Source organism: Peromyscus leucopus, chromosome 2 (assembly GCF_004664715.2).
Source record: "Peromyscus leucopus breed LL Stock chromosome 2, UCI_PerLeu_2.1, whole genome shotgun sequence".
NCBI lineage: Eukaryota > Metazoa > Chordata > Mammalia > Rodentia > Cricetidae > Peromyscus > Peromyscus leucopus.
This window is the reverse complement of record NC_051064.1, coordinates 134,349,014-134,366,906: the sequence shown is the minus strand read 5'-3', so window position 1 is coordinate 134,366,906 and position 17,893 is coordinate 134,349,014. Positions and strand designations below refer to the sequence as shown.

The window sequence follows — 17,893 nt, the reverse complement described above, 5'->3', positions numbered from 1 at the left end:
GAGACAGGGTTTCTCTGTATAGCCCTGGCTATCCTGGAACTCACTCTGTAGACAAGGCTGGCCTCGAACTCAAGAGATCCACCTATCTCTTCCTCCCCAGTGCTGGGATTAAAGGCGTGCGCCACCAACGCCTGGCTAATCTTTCAAACTTTGACTAATATTAGCTAAAAACAGAATAAAACCACGTGGGCTGGAGAGATGGCTCAGAGGTTAAGAGCACTGGCTGCTCTTCCAGAGGTCCTGAGTTCAATTCCCAGCACCCACAGGTGGCTCACAACCATCTGTAATGAGGTCTGGTGCCCTCTTCTGGTGTGCAGGCAAACATGTAGGCAGAACACTGTATACATAATAAATAAATCTTAAAAAAAAAGAATAAAACCATGTAATTCATAGGATAAAAATAAAGAAAGCACGAAATGCTTGGCTAGGAAGAGTCACCTGCAGATGCCTGACTTAAAGCCCCTGAGCCATGAAGAAGGACCAATCACAGGATGGGAGCTGAGTGCACACGCTCTACCTCGCTCCCGAGCTGAGGCTGCAGGGCTCTGACCTGAGTAAAGACACAAGTGGGGGGGGGGGGCTGCTGAGACGCTCGGCGAAAGGAACCCGCCGCCAAGTCCCAGAGTCTGAGTTCAACCCCCAGAGTTCAGCAGAGAACCAGCCGACACAGCCCATCCTGATGTCCATTCACATGCCTGCGCGCACGCGCACACACACACACACACACACACACACACACACACAAGCACTAAATGTAATTAAACCAAAACAGAAACAGGACCATCTGCAGACATTCCTTTGTTCTGCTCCAAACCCCTGGTTCCTGAGGGTTGAGGGAAAGTCTGAAGCCCACAAAAGTAGAAAATAATCTCGGATCAGAGCACATCCCGCCACAGCCCAAGTGGAGACAGTCCTCAACATTCAGGCAGCATTTCGTGGGGGCAGGGCTCGAGCATTTCGAGGACACGGCTGAGGGCGCTACGTCTGCTTTTTTATCCGGAAGTCCTTTGCAGGGATGGATGTGTCCAGTCGGGTCTGTAGTCGGCTGACTGTCATCCAGGCCCAGCCGTTAGAGCTGCATGGCTTCCTGCTCTGCCGTCTGGTCCGAGGATGCTAGGTACTTCTCCTGGATGCCCAGAGTGCTGAGGGAAGGGGTGTCAAGGCTGAAAGGACAGGCAGAGAAATTGGGGGACTGGCCCAGGCAGGATGTGACCTCTACTGATGACCACCATCCAAACACATCTGTCCTCTGCCCCAGTCCCCACAGCTGGATGTGAGCCGCCCTCTGGCACCCCTCCCCTGGCGTTCCTGCTTCTTCTTCCCCACACTGCTTCGAACAAAGGACCAGGGAGCACTAGCCCTCCAGCTCTGTGCGGCATATGCTCTAGAGACAGACCAGGGTGTTCAAATCCCGCCCCGCCACTTCCTTTTTCTCTTCTGAAGTCACGAGAGCTGTGACCAGAGTGAAGAGAGCCTCCTCCACACCTGGCACTGACTGGTACAATAACTGTGGTTACTTCCCTTTCCCCACCACGGCAAAGATCTCCTCCGCTGGGCTTGGGCCACAGCACAGGTCAACTCACAAAGGAGAGGACCAGACACTGCTAACCCTGGCTGCACGCGAGCCGTCGCCTTGGTCCTCTCACCCAGGGGGATGCATGCTCTACCGCCACCATCCCAGCTTCAAGCTTCTGACGACCTTCCTGCCTCAGTTTCCCAAGTACGGGTTTACAGGCAGGAAGCCCTTTTCTATTTCACTCCATCTTTATCCAGTGAGACTTGAAGAACTCTGCTGCCCCTAATTACACCCATTAAGTGCATTTTCCACACTTACAGGGGCTCTCCTAAAATGTGCATCAGCTCTCAGAGAACCGGAGGAAGATCAGGAGTTAAGACGAGCCTCCCCTACACAGGGGTTCTAGGCTAGCCAGGGGTAGAGAAACCCTGTCTCAAAACACCAAAATAAATGCATCCTTTGAGCTGATGTCTACATACTTCCCACCACTTTGGTGCTGGGCGGCATCAAAGCCCAGGCCTCACGGCAGTGGGCAAGCATTCTAGCCCGGGGTCCACGCCGGCCCTCCATCACTAGCTACACCTCCTTCCCCATACTCCGGCACCTTTTCCCTGTCCATGGACTGCACCAAGCACACTGAACCAGTGCACACCTCTCCCAACACTGTCTCATGTCTAGGCTTCTGGGGCTGCGGCTCCTCTGTTGTCCCTCCCACGATCCCTAAGGATACGAGGAGAAATGAAAGTCAGCTCCCATGGCAGCAGACATCATGGCCTCCAGGCTTCGCTGCTCCTGAACCCCGAAACAGTAGCCGTTGGCTTTATCCACGGCCTGCAGGACTCGCTGGATGCTGTCCTTGTCCTGGGCAGAGAAGAGAAGTAACTCAGTGAGGGAATCAGGTGTGTGAGCTGAGGCCACGCCTAACTGTTCTAACTCCTCCTCCACGACAGGTCCAGACCACAGTCCTTGGCCTAGAAGAGTCCATTCCCCAGGGGGCTGGCTAGCCAGACAACTGGCCAGACTAGGAGAGGTCGGCTCCTCCATGCAGTCACTGCCTGGGGTTTTCTCCTATGGCAGCCTCCCCGCCACCCTAGACTAACTGTCCCACTGGCGTACTAGGCCAGGCAGCCTTTAAGGTCAGAAGTCAGTGGAGGTCAAGGTACCTCTGTGTCAGGGACAGCACTCCTGTCGAGGAGGCACCCAACAAATACCTATGTTATCTGGCCCATAATGGTTTCCTCATCCGTCTACAACAGCGAGAACAGTCCACATATCTCAAGGAAGTATACAGATCAAATAAGGCGTGCTCAGCCCTCAGCAAGTGCTGGCAGGGAAAGGTTTGAGCAGGTGGTGGCTGGCATGCACACACACTCTCCTTCTCATACAGGAGCCAAGGGCAGTGTCAGAAGAAAAGACAAGTTAGCTCAAGTCCCCACTGAGAAAGCAATCTAAGACCACCATGTCTCCTGGGTTATCTCTGCCCAAGAGAGGGATGGAGGCTGTGGGCTGCTTTGTAAACCCAACATAGTCACTCAGCAAAATGGACCCCAAAATCTGTCCCCTTGGTCCTGGGTGAACTTCTTGAGGGGACTCTGGACTCACTCACGTTCACTCACACTCAGGAGGGAGCATGTGCAGAGACTGAAGTCTGGTTTTTACTCTGATCATGCTCCACTGCTCCTGGTCCTGAAAGCATGCCAAGGACAGAGCCAGGCCACAGATGATTAGGGGAGCCATCAAATCCTTCTATGTCCTTGGCATGTCAGAGTTACAGCCACAGGGAAGAGCTCTCTTCCTATCCGATACCTGGATGTTCAGTGGGATGAAGGAGACCAGGCTGTAGTCTTCAATGAGTTGGACCAACTTCTCATTAAGCTGACGGTAGTGACTGAAGAAAGGGTCAGATGCCAGGTGCTCAAGCAGGTAGGAGAGGTCCAGGACTTCCGTGTAGTAGTCCAGGTTGAAGGCTAAGGAGAGAAACTGGAGTTAGAAGCTGCTGACATTAAGCTAAAGATCTCAGGACTGGAGGGACTGAGCCATAGCTCAGCAACATGGTTAGCATCCGTAAGGGCCTGGGTTCTAGTCCTAGCACCCAAAGGGGGATTAAAAGCCATAAGCAGGGGTGGGATTTAGTTCAGTGGTAGAGTGCTCGCCTAGCAAGCACAAGGCCCTGAGTTTTGGCCTCAGCTCTGGGAAAAACAAAACCCTAGCCAACAGACTCTAGGCCACGTTCCGCTGTACAGCACTTGCTGGCACATGAAGTGCTGGATTCAGTCTCTAGCACTACGAGACCAGAAAGACCCAAAGCCTGGGGCTTTATCTTGTTTGTCTCCGTCACTGTGTTTTTCGGAGACAGCGTCTCACACCTTAGCTCTGGCTGGCCTGTTACTCACCATGTAGCCACCCAGGGGGCCTTCACAGCACTTCTCCTGCCTCAGGCTCCTGTGTGCTGAGATTACAGGCATGCCTGAGTGTCACACCAGCTTCCATTATTTACACCTCCTAAAACACTTGCTGGTGCAGTGAAATAGTGTCACTAAGAAGAGAAATGTTCTCTTGGCCTGGTGGCAAAGGCTGGTAATCCTAGAGATAAGGACAGCTAAGGCAGAAGGGTTGGAAGTTCAAGGCTAGCCTAGACTACAGAGTAGATTTAAGGACAGTCTGGGCAGTTTAGAGAGACCCTAATTAAAATGAAAGGCCTTTGACATTGCTCAGTGAACACAGACACTTGGAGCCAATCCCAACATCCTAGAGTTATCCCTGGGAGCCACACAGCAGAAGGAGATAATCAATTCACACAAGTTGTCTTGACCTCCACACAAACATGTGCCCCCCATAAATGAAGAAATTTAATTTAAAGGGGGAAGCTTGAGAGGTTAAGAGTGCTTGCTTCTTCCAAAGGACCTGAGTTCAGTTCCCAATACCACATGTGAGGCTCACACACATGGCATACAGTCACACAACACACACAAAGATTTGTTTATTTCCTTTCTTTTTTTTTTGTTTTTTTCGAGACAGGGTTTCTCTGTGTAGTTTTGGTGCCTGTCCTGGAACTCACTCTGTAGCCCAGGCTGGCCTTGAACTCACAGAGATCCACCTGGCTCTGCCTCCCAAGTGCTGGGATTAAAGGCATGTGCCACTGCCGCCCGGCACACGAAGATTTTTAAGTCAGGGCACCACTATGTAGCTCTGGCTGTCCTGGAACTATGTAGACCAGGCTGGCCTTGACTTCAGAGATCCGCCTGGCTCTGCCTCCCAGCGCTGGGGTTATGGCCTGCGTCATTACAGGAGGGCTGAGGCAGTTCTGAACGGTAGAGTGCACACCAAGCAGGTGTGAAGCTCCAGGTTCAATCCCAGGATCATGAAAACAAAGCACTTGACTCCTCCCTTCCCTTTTAGAGAGGGTTTCATGTGGCCCAGGCTGGCCTTGAATCCCGGATCCTCCTGTCTTCACCTCCCAAGTGCTGGGCTGACAGACAGGCACTATCACACCTGGCTACAACGCTTGACTTCATCTACCATTACTAGGCAGCCATGTGGACAGGTGTCTCCCTTATGGGGCTGTTGTAAGAACTAAGCTTATGAACCCATCCCCTGCCTTGTTCACACCAGTGTCACACAGGCTCTAAGAACTATGCTCAGTCCCTGCCTCATGAAGTTTGGTCAAACCCCCAGGGTCTTAGTACACACACTGGAAGAACTTCAGCAGCAAGGCCTCCTGGGTAAACCACCTTCCTTTCCCTGGTACAGTTCCTTCATGTAAGATGAAGAAATCAGAATAGATGCTCTAACATCTGGTTTGGTTCTATGAATAGCTTCTCAATAAAAAAGAAAAGCACAGGTCGCCCCCAAAGATGAGTGGACTCTGGGCTGACATCCCTCCATGTCCTGATTAGGCAAGGTCACTTCCACATCATCTCCATCCTCCCTCCCCACTCATATACTACGAATTTCAGCTTTCTCTCTTGGTTCCTTTATGGCTTCAGATTTTAAGGAGCTGATGCTGTTAGCACAGCAGAAAAATAACGTGGCAGGAAAAAATGCTGGCCATTAAGACACTGCCCGACTCCCATCTATTTTTGCTGCTTCTTGCCATGGAAAGATGCAGGAATAAGTCGGCTGCCTACAAGCCAGACCCTGGGTCTACCCATGCCTTGGTCTTAAGACTCTCCACCCTCTAGAACATGGAGGATAAACGTCTGCTGTTGGAGACACCTGGTGGATAGTAGCTGCACTCTAACTGTTCAAACTAAGACAACACTTTTGCCCATAGTGGACTGGCTACTTCTCAACACCCAAGTGTCAGGGCGCCACAGCCTCCAACAGTTACCCACTTCCTTCAGCCAGCCACTGTCCCACCACCCCCCCCTTTTAAGTGCCTTGTAGCGCCCATCTGTAATCTCTAAACCAACTGTAGTATCTGGCACAGTGATGCACAAAATAAATGGTCAGTTTCCTTCATGCTCCAATAGGGGCTCTTACCCAGCTTCCCGTAGTGTTCAATAAGGTCCATCTTGGAGAGGAGATTGACATGGGGCAGTTCCACATGCAGCATGGTGGCCAGGGAGGTGCACAGTACCGAGATGAACTTGGCTGGGTCTGTACAGTAGTGAGAATCCACAAGGTGGACAGCTGTCAGCTGTGAGCAGAAGATACAGGATGAGAGGGAAAGGCAGACTAGAGTGGGAGGGACTTCCGGACCGTATATTCCTCGTGAGACTATCCGCGTAAGGATCCCAGGTAAGCCTTCCTCAGCTGTGTTCTGCTTCTATTTCCTAGTACACGTGTGTGCGTGAGACAGGCTTTTACGGCCTGGAACTCATGATCTTTCGGCCTCCACATGCCAAGTGCTGGGATTACGGCATGTGCCACTTTCCCTGGCTCTTGTATTTAATTCTAATAGCCAGCATCATGTCTTCCTCCCAGAATATATGGGTTTTTTTTTTCTTACAAAGTACCTTTTTCTCCTTCCTACTATGCTGGGGTGTGGCGGGGCAGAGTAGGTCCAAATCCAGGGCCTCTACCACTGAGCTAAATCTCCAACCCCTCTTGCAAGGTATCTTGCAAAAAGCCCTGGGTGGGAGACAGGGTCACATTACACTGCATCTGCCTCTGGACTCCTTCAACAGATACACTTTTGCACACCAACTACACAATTGCTGAGCCACTTTCTACGTGATCACTTCCACACTGAGAACTAACACGTTAACTTTAGAGATGACAAAGATGAACTGAGAGGACTTTCCCAGATCACACAGTTGGTGGCAGAGCTAAAATTCTGTGTTTGGAGCTGTGGAACTCAACTCAGACCCCATCTCTCAATGCGTCTTGGGGGTGTGGCATCTGTCCACCTCCCTGTCAGGGGCTCTATCCGCATAATGGGCCTGCGGACCCGAGACGCACCCTGAGGTCCCACTGTGCCATCTGGGAAAAGATGCTGCGCAGGGCGGCATGGTGCGTGCAGAGCTCCACCTGCCCGGGGCAGTCGAAGAGAAAGTAGTGGCCTCGGAGGGGCTCGAGCTTGGCGCGCAGCCAGTCCAGGTTGGCCTCCAGGTACTCCATGCAGTAGAGCAGGCCACCGTTGGGCCCCAGGCGCAGCGCGTCCATCACGTCGCTCAGCCCCACCAGCTCGCCCACGTCCACGGCACACTCGTACGGCAGCCCTTCGTTGGCCGGGTCCAGGTTCACCACGGCCACGCGCCGGCCGAGCGCGCGCAGGAACTCACTCATGCCCAGGCAGTACGTGGTCTTCCCGGAGCCCGGGGGCCCGATCACCGCCTGCCCGAAGGCCGTGGCCGGGGCGGACCCCGCCATAGGGGAGCAGGCCGGCCCACGGGCGCCTCCCGAACTAAACCAAGCCGACCCACACAGAAAACAAGCAAACTACCCGGCACGGAAGGGTGAAGCCCCGACTTCCGGACTCCGCCGGAAATTGCCTAAGAGGAAGTCCCGCCTGCACGCCAACGCCGTAGGCCGGCCAGGGAGTTGTGGTTACGCAGCCGCACTTTCTCCCGCCGCGGTTGTCAGTCTTAGGGTTTCCCGGCTTCTCTAAGGCAAACTTCCAGGCCGGGTCCAGTCCTAAACTCGTTTATTCTCGCGCAGACCCGCCCCCAGCCTAAGGGTGGAGGTGGAGGGACCGCCCGACCCTCCGGATCCGTTCTTCTCTGGTCCCTTTTCTTGTTCTGGTCTCGTGACGCCCTCCTTCAGACCCCCCAAAACCGACTTGGATGTGCCACAGGCAGTCCAGATCTCGGAGGTGAGCCCAAACAAGGCCTAGGGTTCGGAGACCCGCCCCCCCCCCCAGAAGGAGGGATTTTTGTGAAATCATCTTTGAGGTAGAGAAGCGGCAGGCATGCTCATCAGCTCTGAGTACGTGAGTCTACTGTGCCATCTCCTAGGCTCTTGGCTGCTTCAGAGGTGGATCCACAAGGCAAGACCCAGGCTGTTTTCCTGGAGCTGAGTGACCCTGACCAAGGACGCAGTTTCACTCAGGCTCCGAGGACCTGTCCAAGGCACAGCTGGAACCCCTCACAAAAGTCACATCTGTCCGAAACTTCATGCTGGTGGGTGGCTGGCGTCGGAGCAAGGACTCCGTCCTGTCTTGGGGAAGAGGCTCATCATAGATTGTGGAAATGAGTCCCAAGCCAGTTCCTCGGGGCCTCTTCAGTTGCCCAAATGGCTGTAGTTTCTCTCCATGGTACCTGGAAAAAACAGGACAAGGGACAGGAGTAACTACTACGCTATCTAGTTTGTCCTGTAAGACACAACTGTCTTGTGCTGATATGGTTTGAACCCAGGGCCAGGCAAACAGTCATCCCTGAGCCACACCCCCAGCACCAAAGACAAAGCTTTAAATATCTGGAACTCTGTTCTCCGACTTCTAGAGACAGTCTGTGCCAACTACAAGGAACCTTGGAATTTTCCTTCCTACAACGGACTCCCTTATCCAGCCCCAAACCAGACTTGAGGAAATGACTTCCCTGGGGGACCCATGATTGTTTTAAGTTACAGGACTTGGTCTAAAATGAACATAGAGAACAGCATCATCTATTTCTACTTCTGCTATGAAGTTCATCTTCCAGGGGCACCCAGCATGCATCTCAAAAACAACGGGAAGAGGGAAACCAAACAGCATCATTGCTGGATGATGACCCTAAGGAGCCCTTCAGGGGTGCACTTACCCCAATCCACGTTTGCATCTGGGGTGCTGGCCATCACCATCCAGGGCCTCAGGCACCCCGGAGCACCTACTACCCAGGCCCTGGCCTTCAGCCCAGCCCTGGCGCTCCATCACCTTCCGGCCAATGCCCTGCAAAGGGAAACAGTGAGAATCAAGAAAAGTGGCTTAAGTTTGACAAGGTTGTGCATGTCTCATCACTAGGGAGGCAGAGGCAGAAGGATTTGAGTTCAAGGTCAGGCTGGGCTACATATGGAGACCCTGCCTCATAGGAAGTAAGGGATAGAGGGAGAGAGGAAGGAAGGGAAGGAAAGAGAAAGAAGGAGGGGAGGCACGCTTCTTGGAGGAGAAACAGAAGTGTCAGTGGGCTGGGCAGCGCTCACCTTGGTGTGGCGCTCAAAGGTGCCCACATGGCGTCCTATCACAGATCCATCTTCCTGGCCATCACGGAGTCTCTGTTCCAAGCGCATTTGGATAGAGTCACGGGCATCTTTGTCTCCACCATCTGAGGAACCATAACCCATCTGGTAAAAAGGTCCCTCTCATCAAGGCTTAGGTATCTGGGGTCCCCTCACAAGACTTACTTATTCATCTCATAATGTCCTATAATCTCTCTTGTGAGATGGGAACACCCCAGAATAGAAACCACAGTTCATCTTACAGACGAGGGACAGTACAGAAAAGGCACAGACCAGACAGACATGAAATCAGAAATCAGACTACTGGGAGCTAAAGAGACGGCTCAGCAGTTAAGAGTGTGTGCCGATTCTCTACAGGACCTGGGTTCATTGCTCAGCATGTACATGGCAGCTCACAACTGTAACTCCAGTTCCAGGGGATGTCATGCCCTCTCATGCACTCCAAGGGTACCAGGCACGTGTCATACTTTCATGCAGGCAAAACACACATACACATAAGATAAAAATAATGAATCTTAACTGGTGTGGTGGCGCACGCCTTTAATCCCAGCATTTGGGAGGCAGAGGCAGGCGGATCTCTGTGAGTTTGAGGCCAGTCTGATCTACATAGTGTAGCTCTACAGAGCTACATAGTGAGATCCTATCTCAAAACATCAAAAATAAATTTAAAAAATCTTTATCAAAAAAGAGCAGCCAGGAGCTGGGCAGTGGTGGCGCATGCCTTTAGTCCCAGCAGTCGGGAAGCAGAGCCAGGTGGATCTCTGTGAGTTTGAGGCCAGCCTGATCTACAGAGCGAGATCCAGGACAGGCACCAAAACTACACAGAGAAACCCTGTCTTGAAAAAAAACAAAACAAAACAAACAAACAAAAAGCAGTCAGACTGGTCTACATATTGAGTTTCGGTTCGGGACAGCCAGGGGTACACAGATCCTGTCTCAAAATAAATAAAATAAAAAATAAGAAAACAGAAACAAAACAAAAATCCAGGTCATTTATCACTTCAGAGCTATGAGTTGATCAAAGGCCAAGCTTCTATTTAGAGCCTGTTCACCCACAACCTGAAAGGTGTTCCCATAGGCCCTTAACAGAGAGGATCAAGGGCCTGCCCACTACCAACACTTAACTCCAGGCAGTGAGTACTCTGAAGCAGAGATGGTGTACAGTCAGCCTGTTTCTACAGGTTCTGCACCTGCACATCCAACCACTTTGAAGCTACTCAGAAAATACCTTTTTTTTTTTTTTAAAAAAAAAAAGATATATTTATTTTGTACACAGTATTCTGCCTGCATGTGTCCCTGAAGGCCAGAAGAGGGCACCAGATCTCATTACAGATGGTTGTGAGCCACCATGTGGTTGCTGGGAATTGAACTCAGGACCTCTGGAAGAGCAGTTGGTGATCTTACCCACTGAGCCATCTCTCCAGCCCCCTCAGAAAATATCTTTGTTGGTACTAACATGTGGACTCCTCACTCCATCATTATTCCCTTAGTGATGCTAGATGCATGGTGTTTACATTGCATTAGGTTCTATGAAATATCTACAGAGGACTTGTCAGTTGGTTTTGAGATAAGAGCTCCCTCTGTAGCCCACGCTGACCTCAAACTTGCAGCAACCTTCATGTCTCCCTCACTTCCGAAGTGCAGGGATTCCAAACTGGACACTACGTAGCTGGCAAGTAATTTTCTTCCTGGTGCTGGAACTGAACCCAGGGCCACACATGTGCCAGGAAAGGACCACTGGGATGTAGCCCCAGGCCTTGCTAACTTTTTTTGAGAGATTATTTAAGTATGCATGAGGACGCGTGTAGGTCGAAGCAACTGCACCACTGTGTAGAAAGCATGGCAGAGTCTGGTGTGCACAGGGGGCTCTAGAACTATCTCCTTGAGCGCACTGAGAACAAGTGTTCAGTGGACTGCCCTAGTTCCCTGACTTAACTTCTGCCAAGCACGTGTAGCTAACAAACAGGGCTAACACTCAAGTTCCTCCCAGGACTCCACCCCTTGTCCGTACCTTTGTCGTAGTAGACACTCATGTCCACGTCCCAGTCATCGGCCGTCTGCTCATCAAAATCTACAGGGACAGAAGCATCGGTTGAGGTCTCTGAGTTCTTTGGTTCTGGGGCTGGGGATCAGACCCAGGGCCTCGCACAGCTAAAAGTGCTCTACCACCCAGCTCTGCGCCCCACCCCAATGACTCCCAGTTCTGTTCTGAGCGAAATCTAGCATTAGACAAATATTCCAGGTTCTAGACCAATTCCTCATTCCAAAACAGGATGGAAGCCATTTATTTCCTCGCTTTATTTAGACTGTCAGGGGACCTACTATGTGGAGCAGAGGCCCCCACTTTGGTTTGCCAGCCCTTGCCTGGGTACCAACCTAAGGGCCTAGATCTGAAAGATGCCGACAAAGCCCGTGTGTTAAAGGATTAGTCCACAGCACAGGGAAGGAACGGGAACTTCACGAGGCAGAGCTTGCTTCACTCGTGACCTTCAAGGGACCGTGGGGCCCCGGCCTTGTCTTCCCTCTCTCTCTCTTGCCTCCCAGTCATGAGGCGATTAGGCTTCCTGCACCAAGTACTCAACCACACTGTGCAGCCTCCCCACAGGCTAAGAACCAATTGGCTCAGGCCTTCAGCCCTCCGATCTGAGCCAAGGCTCTTCCCGCATTTGTCACCGTCACCACAGCCTGACCTCCTTCCTCCTCCTGCCAGAACTGAGCGTCGGTGTAGAACACCAGGCCAGAGCCGCCCTTCTCCCACTTGAGCTCAATCTCCTCCTCGAAGAGCCGCTCGGTGGTCCGCTCCTGCCTGGTCACGTCCTCATGCAGGGCTTCATGACGCTCCCACTCCTCACACTGGTCATCATCCTGGGAGAGAGGAGGGAGAGGTGACCTGCGGGTCTGGCCTCCAGACCTCAGGGCCCAGTGGGGGACACGGGACCTGGACCTCAGCACCATGCCTTCAGGCTTCTCTAGAAGCAGCACATCTAGACTTAAAACCCCAACCGACACCAGACGCCACCCCCTGCTCCTCACTCCTGACTTACTCAGTCCCTCCTCCACCCCCTGCTCCTCACTCCAGACTCACTCAGTCCCTCCTCCACCCCCTGCTCCTCCTCACTCCCGACTCACTCGGTCCCTCCTCCACCCCCTGCTCCTCCTCACTCCCGACTCACTCAGTCCCTCCTCCACCCCCTGCTCCTCACTCCCGACTCACTCGGTCCCTCCTCCACCCCCTGCTTCTGTCCCTGGTCAAAGCCTCATGCTGAGTCCTCCAGGACACAAAGCTCGCTCAGTACACAGCTCTCTCTCTCTCTCTCTAGTTTGTTTATCAGTACACACCATTTAAGCCTTTCTCAATTATGTCACGAGGAAGGGACAGGACAAGGACTAAGTAGTATTTCCTGCTGCTCAGGCCCTTCCTATAACTGGGTTCTTGGAATAATCCCAGTGGTCCTGTGAGGTAAGTGCTGTTATCCCATTTTACAGGGGGAACTTAGGTCAGAGGTAACCTGCCCACAACACTATGCCAAGCGCAGCTGAACCAGCGGGCAATCCCAGGTCATCTCCACACAGCCTTCCCACGCTCCTTCTTTCTCATTTCAATATTTAGTCTCTTCCAGGGCAGGAAACGGATCATAGACTGTCTTTAGAACTGAACCCCAGTTCTTGCTACATATGCTTAACTGGGCCTGTGCAATGACAGGAGGACCCTTGGCTTGACGCCCCCAGTGCCCTACCCTGGTTTAAACCCCAGGAGGCCACAGGAACCAAGGCTGCGGAGCAGGTGGTGCTGACAGCACTGGGCTGAGTACTGAAACACTGTGCCTCGCTTTCCCCACCTGGGAGGTGAAGATCAGTAAGGACCACACGGGACCATCTCAAAAGCAAAATAAATAAATAAGGTTTCACAACAAACCCCACTTCACTTGATTCACGGAGAAAGGAGATGAGGAAAATGTCTATTCTACAGACAAAGTTAAGACTGGAGGCTGGTGAGACCAGAACAGAGGCGGACGGAGCAGGGCCCCCAATGGAAGCCAGAGGCTGGAGGAGCCTGGAGCAGGAACTGCGCTCCCATCTCTAACTCCGCTCCTACCTCCTTACACACTTCTGGGCAAATTCCTATACATCTCTTGCTTGGTACCTTCCATCTGTGAAAAGGAGCCTTCAACACTTTCTGAGTAGAATACACTTGAAAATCATCTGATAAAAACCCTGGACACAGTCGGGTTTAAAACCCAAACTGTACTGTGGGGCTCTGGTGAAAGGTAATTGTAGTGTTTGTATGTTTCCACGGGATGATTTGCTGTACTGTATCATGAACTTGGAAGTAAATGCTGTGTCCACAGGAAAAAAAAAAAAAACACAGCCGGGCGGTGCTGGCGCACGGATCTTTAATCTCAGCACTAGAGAGGCAGAGGAGGTGGATCTCCGTGAGTTCGAGGCCATCCTGGGCTACAGAGTGAGTTCCAGGAAAGGCACAAAGCTACACAGAAAAACCAAAAAAAAAAAAAAACAAAAAAAAACAAAAAAAAAAACCCCACAAAACAAAAAAACCCTGGACACACTCTCCCAACCAAAAAAAGCGTAAAATGTAAAGAGTTTTACATTCACTGCTGGAGCAGTTCTTCTCCACAGAGGAACCTCCGTCATACACGTGACAGGAGAACAGTCCTTTTTTTTTTTTTTTTTAAATCAGTCTCATGTATCCTGGGCTGGGTTTGAACTCTATGTAGCTGAAGATGACCTTGAACTTCTGATCCCCCCCCCCCCCCGACCTCTCGTAATGCTGGGATTAGAGGTGTGTACCACCCTGCCAGACCGGTGCACCCTGGGGTTCAAACTCAGGGCTTTGTGCTGGCTGGGTGAGCATCCTACCAAGGGAGTTCCAGCCCCGGCCTGGCCTCTGCAAGAGATGAGCAAAGCGCTGCACTACTCACATCGTCGGAGTGAGACTCTTCCTCTCGCTGCTCTTCATCCTCAGGCTCATCCAAGAGGCTGGCTGGTGGCTCTTCCAAGTAGGTTCCCTGGGGGATTTCCTCCCCCTCGGCGGTGTACACCTGTTCTTCCTGCTCCACGGTCTCGGAGTCCTCGTACTCGAAGGGCACATTGCCATAGCGCCGGGAGGAGCCTGTCTTGGGAAATTGGAGCTGCAGCTGGGTGATGATTCGAGGTGGAAGCCGGCAGGCCCGGATCAAGTCCAAAAAGACCCGCAGGGGCGTGCCCACGTTCCCATTGGGCATCAGCACCGGTGGATTCAGCTCGGGTAGCTGCCTCAGGTCAGCCAGGGTAAAAGCTTCATTGTCTGCCTTGCGACTCTGGAGTTCCTTCCGGGTCTTAAAGGGAAAGGGCCCTAGATCTTAGGGAGGAGGGGAAGAATGGATGTTAAATCCCTAGAAGCTTTCAGTAATATTCAAGTCAGTAGTGAATCTCAGTTTAAAAGCTGATTCCTATAAGGCACGGTGGCATACATTGGAGAGACCAGCACCCAGGAAAGAAGCAGGAGGAGATTGAGTTGGAGGCCAGTCTCCAAAAAGGGCTAACACGATGAACTTCCCTCCAGGCTGGAGGCCTTGAGTCTGATCCCAGAATCCACAGGGTAGGAGAGAACTGGCTCTCACAAGGTGACCTCTGACCTCCACACTAGTGTCACAGCACAGGTGTATCTTCTGCCTCCACAACATACATGTAACAGATGCTTTGTGTATATGCCTAAGTGTATGTATGTATGTGCACCACATGCATGAAGGAGCCTGTGCAGGTCAGAACCTCTGAGACAGTTGTGAGCAGCCATGTGGGTGCTGGGAATTAAGAATCCTCTGCAAGAGCAGTAACTTAACTTAGTGCACTTAACCTGTGAGCCATCTCTCCAGCCCTCGTATTTCTCATCTCCCTAGAGGAATATACAGGTTTCTTCAACATCTGCCTCCTGACGATTAGCCTTTATTGGTACAAGAGATAGAATCATTACCTCTCAACTATATTTCCAGCCCTGTGCTGACCTTTGGATGCTCAGCTGTCACCAATTCCCACTGCACATATCTTGTGTTCCAGGCATATCAATGATTTTTTAAAATTATGATTTGCTTGCTTAGTGTGTGTAAGTGTGTGTGTGTGTGTGTGAGTGTGAGTATGTCTGTGTGTACACAGTGTACCTACGGGGGCCAGAAGATAACTTGCTGGAGTTGGTTCTCTCCTTCCACCATGTGGGTCCTGGAGATCCAACTCAGGTCTTCAGATCTGGCCATATTGGTGGCCCAGGATTGTTTTGAGAATTCAATAAGGAAACGATGGACTGGTTAGGTATGGTGGTACACACAATCCCAGCACTTGAGAAGCAGGGACAGGAGGGTCAGGAGCTCAAGGTTATTTCTTTTCTTTCTTTATTTTTGAGACAGGCCCTGTCTGGCCTGAAGCTCGCTATGTAGACCAGAGTGGCCTTGAACTCTTGAGAGCTGCTTGCCTTTCCTGGGATTAAAGCATGCACTACCATGTGTCCTTCTAACACATAGAGTTTGAGGTCAGCATAGACTACATGAGACAGGGACACACAGAGAAGCAACTCATTGCTCCCATGAAGTACACCTTGATAAGACATTGCTCCTAAAGACTTTGTCAAAACCGTAATACACACACACACACACACACACACACACACACACACACACACCCTCTGAAGACATTTGCTCAGCAACTGTTTGTTCACCCTTGAACTGACACCGTTTTGTTTGTTTGTTTGTTTTGTTTTGTTTTGTTGAGATAGGGTCTGAGCTACATAATCTTGGCTGGCCTGGAACTCACTTTCTAGACCAAGCTGACCTCGAACTTATGAAGTTACAGAGATCCACTTACCTCTGCTTCCCAAGTGCTAGGACTAAAGGTGTTCGACACCGAATTTGTGAATGATTCTTGTAGTCAAGGCTAAACTGTTTCAAAATCGTTTGTATAAACTTCTCCATCTGGCATTTTAAAACCCTTGGCTTCCTTTTCCCTGATGGACACACTTGTGCCCCGCCCCCTTCTGCAGCCCAACAGCGAGCTCCCGTGCTCTCTAGAGTGAATTCTTTCCTCTGCAGAGCCGTTCTTCAGTCGCTTATGTTAGGTTAGAAGAAACCAAATTTCCTGTTTGTTTGGAGACAGGTTTCTCTGCGGAGCCCGGGCTGTTGTGGGACTCGCTTTGTAGCCCAGGCTGGCCTCATACTCAAAGATTCACCTGCCTCTGCCTCTTTAGTGCTGGGATTAAAGGCGTGTGCCACCACTGCCTGGCTCCAAATTTCTTTCCGAAAATTCCTATCGGTAGAACAAAATCAACTCTTCAGAGAAATGGTCCTAATTAGGGATAAACTGGAAACTCATCTACATAGGTCTCTGTTTTGGTTTTTTGTCTTTTAAGTCCCTGAATGAAACTAACGTGCAAGTTGAGGCTGAAAACGCGCATTGTCCAGAACTGACTTAGAACTCCTAAACGGAGGTAAGCAGAGGTCTGACCTATCTCCACTACCCAGGAAATGGGCCTCCGTTCCAAGGCCTGGAAGTCCAGTGCATTCTCTCTCCCTCTTACCTGAAGCCTCAGTGGGCAGCCTAAGCCTGCGGATGAGACAACGACCGGGGAGCCAGGTCCCCTGAGAGTCCAGCCACCGGCGGCCCGAGTACATGCGAAGCAGCCGCTGAGCTTGGGCCACTCCCCGCACCGAGACGATGCAGCAGCAGGTGCGGGTCGGCACGGGAGCCGAGTCCCGGGAGGGGACAGCGCGGGCTTCGGGGTCTGTGTTCTGGGCGAGAAGCGGATGCTCAGCAGCAGGGTCGGGGGCAGCTCGGGCCGCGTCGGGAGCCGCCGCCGCCGCCGCCTGCGGAGGGCCCCTCTCCGGCCGATGTCGGTAGTGGAAACACAGGAAGCCGCCGCCGCGCTGCTCCCGGAACTGGCTAAAGTAGCTCCGTAGCTGGGCCGAGCGTAACTCAGGGGGGATACCACTCACCACCAGGTACACGGGCGACTCTTCGTCCGCCTCCCTGGGCATCGCCATCTTGGACTGTCACATGATTGCTTGGTGTCAACTCTCGCGGGAACACCGCGTCTAGGACTCCGGCGTCCGTTTCTGGAGTGCGAACTCTGGGACCGACCGGTCGGTCCCTCCAGCTATGGTCAGCCGCTCTTGGGCCGAAACCATTTGTTCAGATCCACCGATGGCGGGACACTCTTCTGATGGGCTGGGCTGTGGCTCAGTGACAGCTGACCCGGCACGGGGGACACCCAGTGTGGAGCACCCCGGAGGCTGAGCCAGGAGAGCTGGCGGGAGTTTGACGTAGGAGTGGACGATATAATACCAACCCAACCAGCGCTACCTAGCAAGATTGACTCTAAAGTAAACGCTGAAAAAGCCGGGCGTGGTGGCGCACGCCTTTAATCCCAGCACTTGAGAGGTAGGAGGATCTCCATGAGTTCAAGACCAGCCAGGGCTACATCGAGGTAGCCCTGTCTAGGGGGTGGGGGTGTAGAGATGGCTCAGCAATTAAGAGCGTTTGCTGCTCGTACAGAGTGCCTGGGGTGGATTCCCAGCACCTACATGCTACACGGAGGCTCATACATCCGTAACTCCGGTTTCGGGGCACACACGTGGTGGGCCTACATACATGTAGGCAAAACCCTCACACATAAAGCTTTAACAGAAATTTAAAAAATTAAAGAACAAAATAAAAACAAGTAAATGTAGGAAACGATTCCCAGAAGCCATGGGTTATTAAATGAAAATCCTAGTGCCATCAGTGGGCTACCTCCCTACA

The 17,893-nt window shown here is 52.0% G+C and overlaps 2 protein-coding genes across 2 annotated transcripts; both read right to left on the bottom strand.

Moving 5' to 3' along the window:
• Positions 1 to 779: 779 nt before the first annotated feature.
• On the bottom strand, positions 780 to 7,482 carry Gpn2 (GPN-loop GTPase 2). The gene is made up of 5 exons (XM_028888203.2): positions 6,920 to 7,482; positions 5,999 to 6,155; positions 3,323 to 3,483; positions 2,247 to 2,377; positions 780 to 1,142 (listed from the first exon to the last, which is right to left on the bottom strand). The coding sequence occupies exons 1-5, from the start codon at positions 7,328 to 7,330 to the stop codon at positions 1,070 to 1,072; spliced, it is 933 nt and encodes a 310-aa protein (XP_028744036.1). The 5' UTR covers positions 7,331 to 7,482; the 3' UTR covers positions 780 to 1,069.
• Positions 7,483 to 7,587: 105 nt separating this feature from the next.
• Positions 7,588 to 17,503, bottom strand: Gpatch3 (G-patch domain containing 3). Its single transcript, XM_028888204.2, has 7 exons — positions 16,674 to 17,503; positions 14,053 to 14,471; positions 11,803 to 11,977; positions 11,124 to 11,183; positions 9,077 to 9,198; positions 8,698 to 8,825; positions 7,588 to 8,217 (listed from the first exon to the last, which is right to left on the bottom strand). The coding sequence occupies exons 1-7, from the start codon at positions 17,134 to 17,136 to the stop codon at positions 8,001 to 8,003; spliced, it is 1,584 nt and encodes a 527-aa protein (XP_028744037.1). The 5' UTR covers positions 17,137 to 17,503; the 3' UTR covers positions 7,588 to 8,000.
• Positions 17,504 to 17,893: the final 390 nt, after the last annotated feature.

Coding starts and splice junctions, on each gene's coding strand:
- Gpn2 (XM_028888203.2), bottom strand. CDS start 7,330: ATGGCGGGGTCCGCCCCGGCCACGGCCTTCGGGCAGGCGGTGATCGGG. Junction 6,156..6,919: donor TGGCACAGTGGGACCTCAGG/GTGCGTCTCGGG, acceptor TTCTGCTCACAG/CTGACAGCTGTCCACCTTGT. Junction 1,143..2,246: donor GCTGACTTTCATTTCTCCTC/GTATCCTTAGGG, acceptor CCCTTCCCTCAG/CACTCTGGGCATCCAGGAGA.
- Gpatch3 (XM_028888204.2), bottom strand. CDS start 17,136: ATGGCGATGCCCAGGGAGGCGGACGAAGAGTCGCCCGTGTACCTGGTG. Junction 9,199..11,123: donor GAGTGTCTACTACGACAAAG/GTACGGACAAGG, acceptor ATGGTTCCTCAG/ATGGTGGAGACAAAGATGCC. Junction 8,218..8,697: donor AGATGCAAACGTGGATTGGG/GTAAGTGCACCC, acceptor TGTTTTTTCCAG/GTACCATGGAGAGAAACTAC.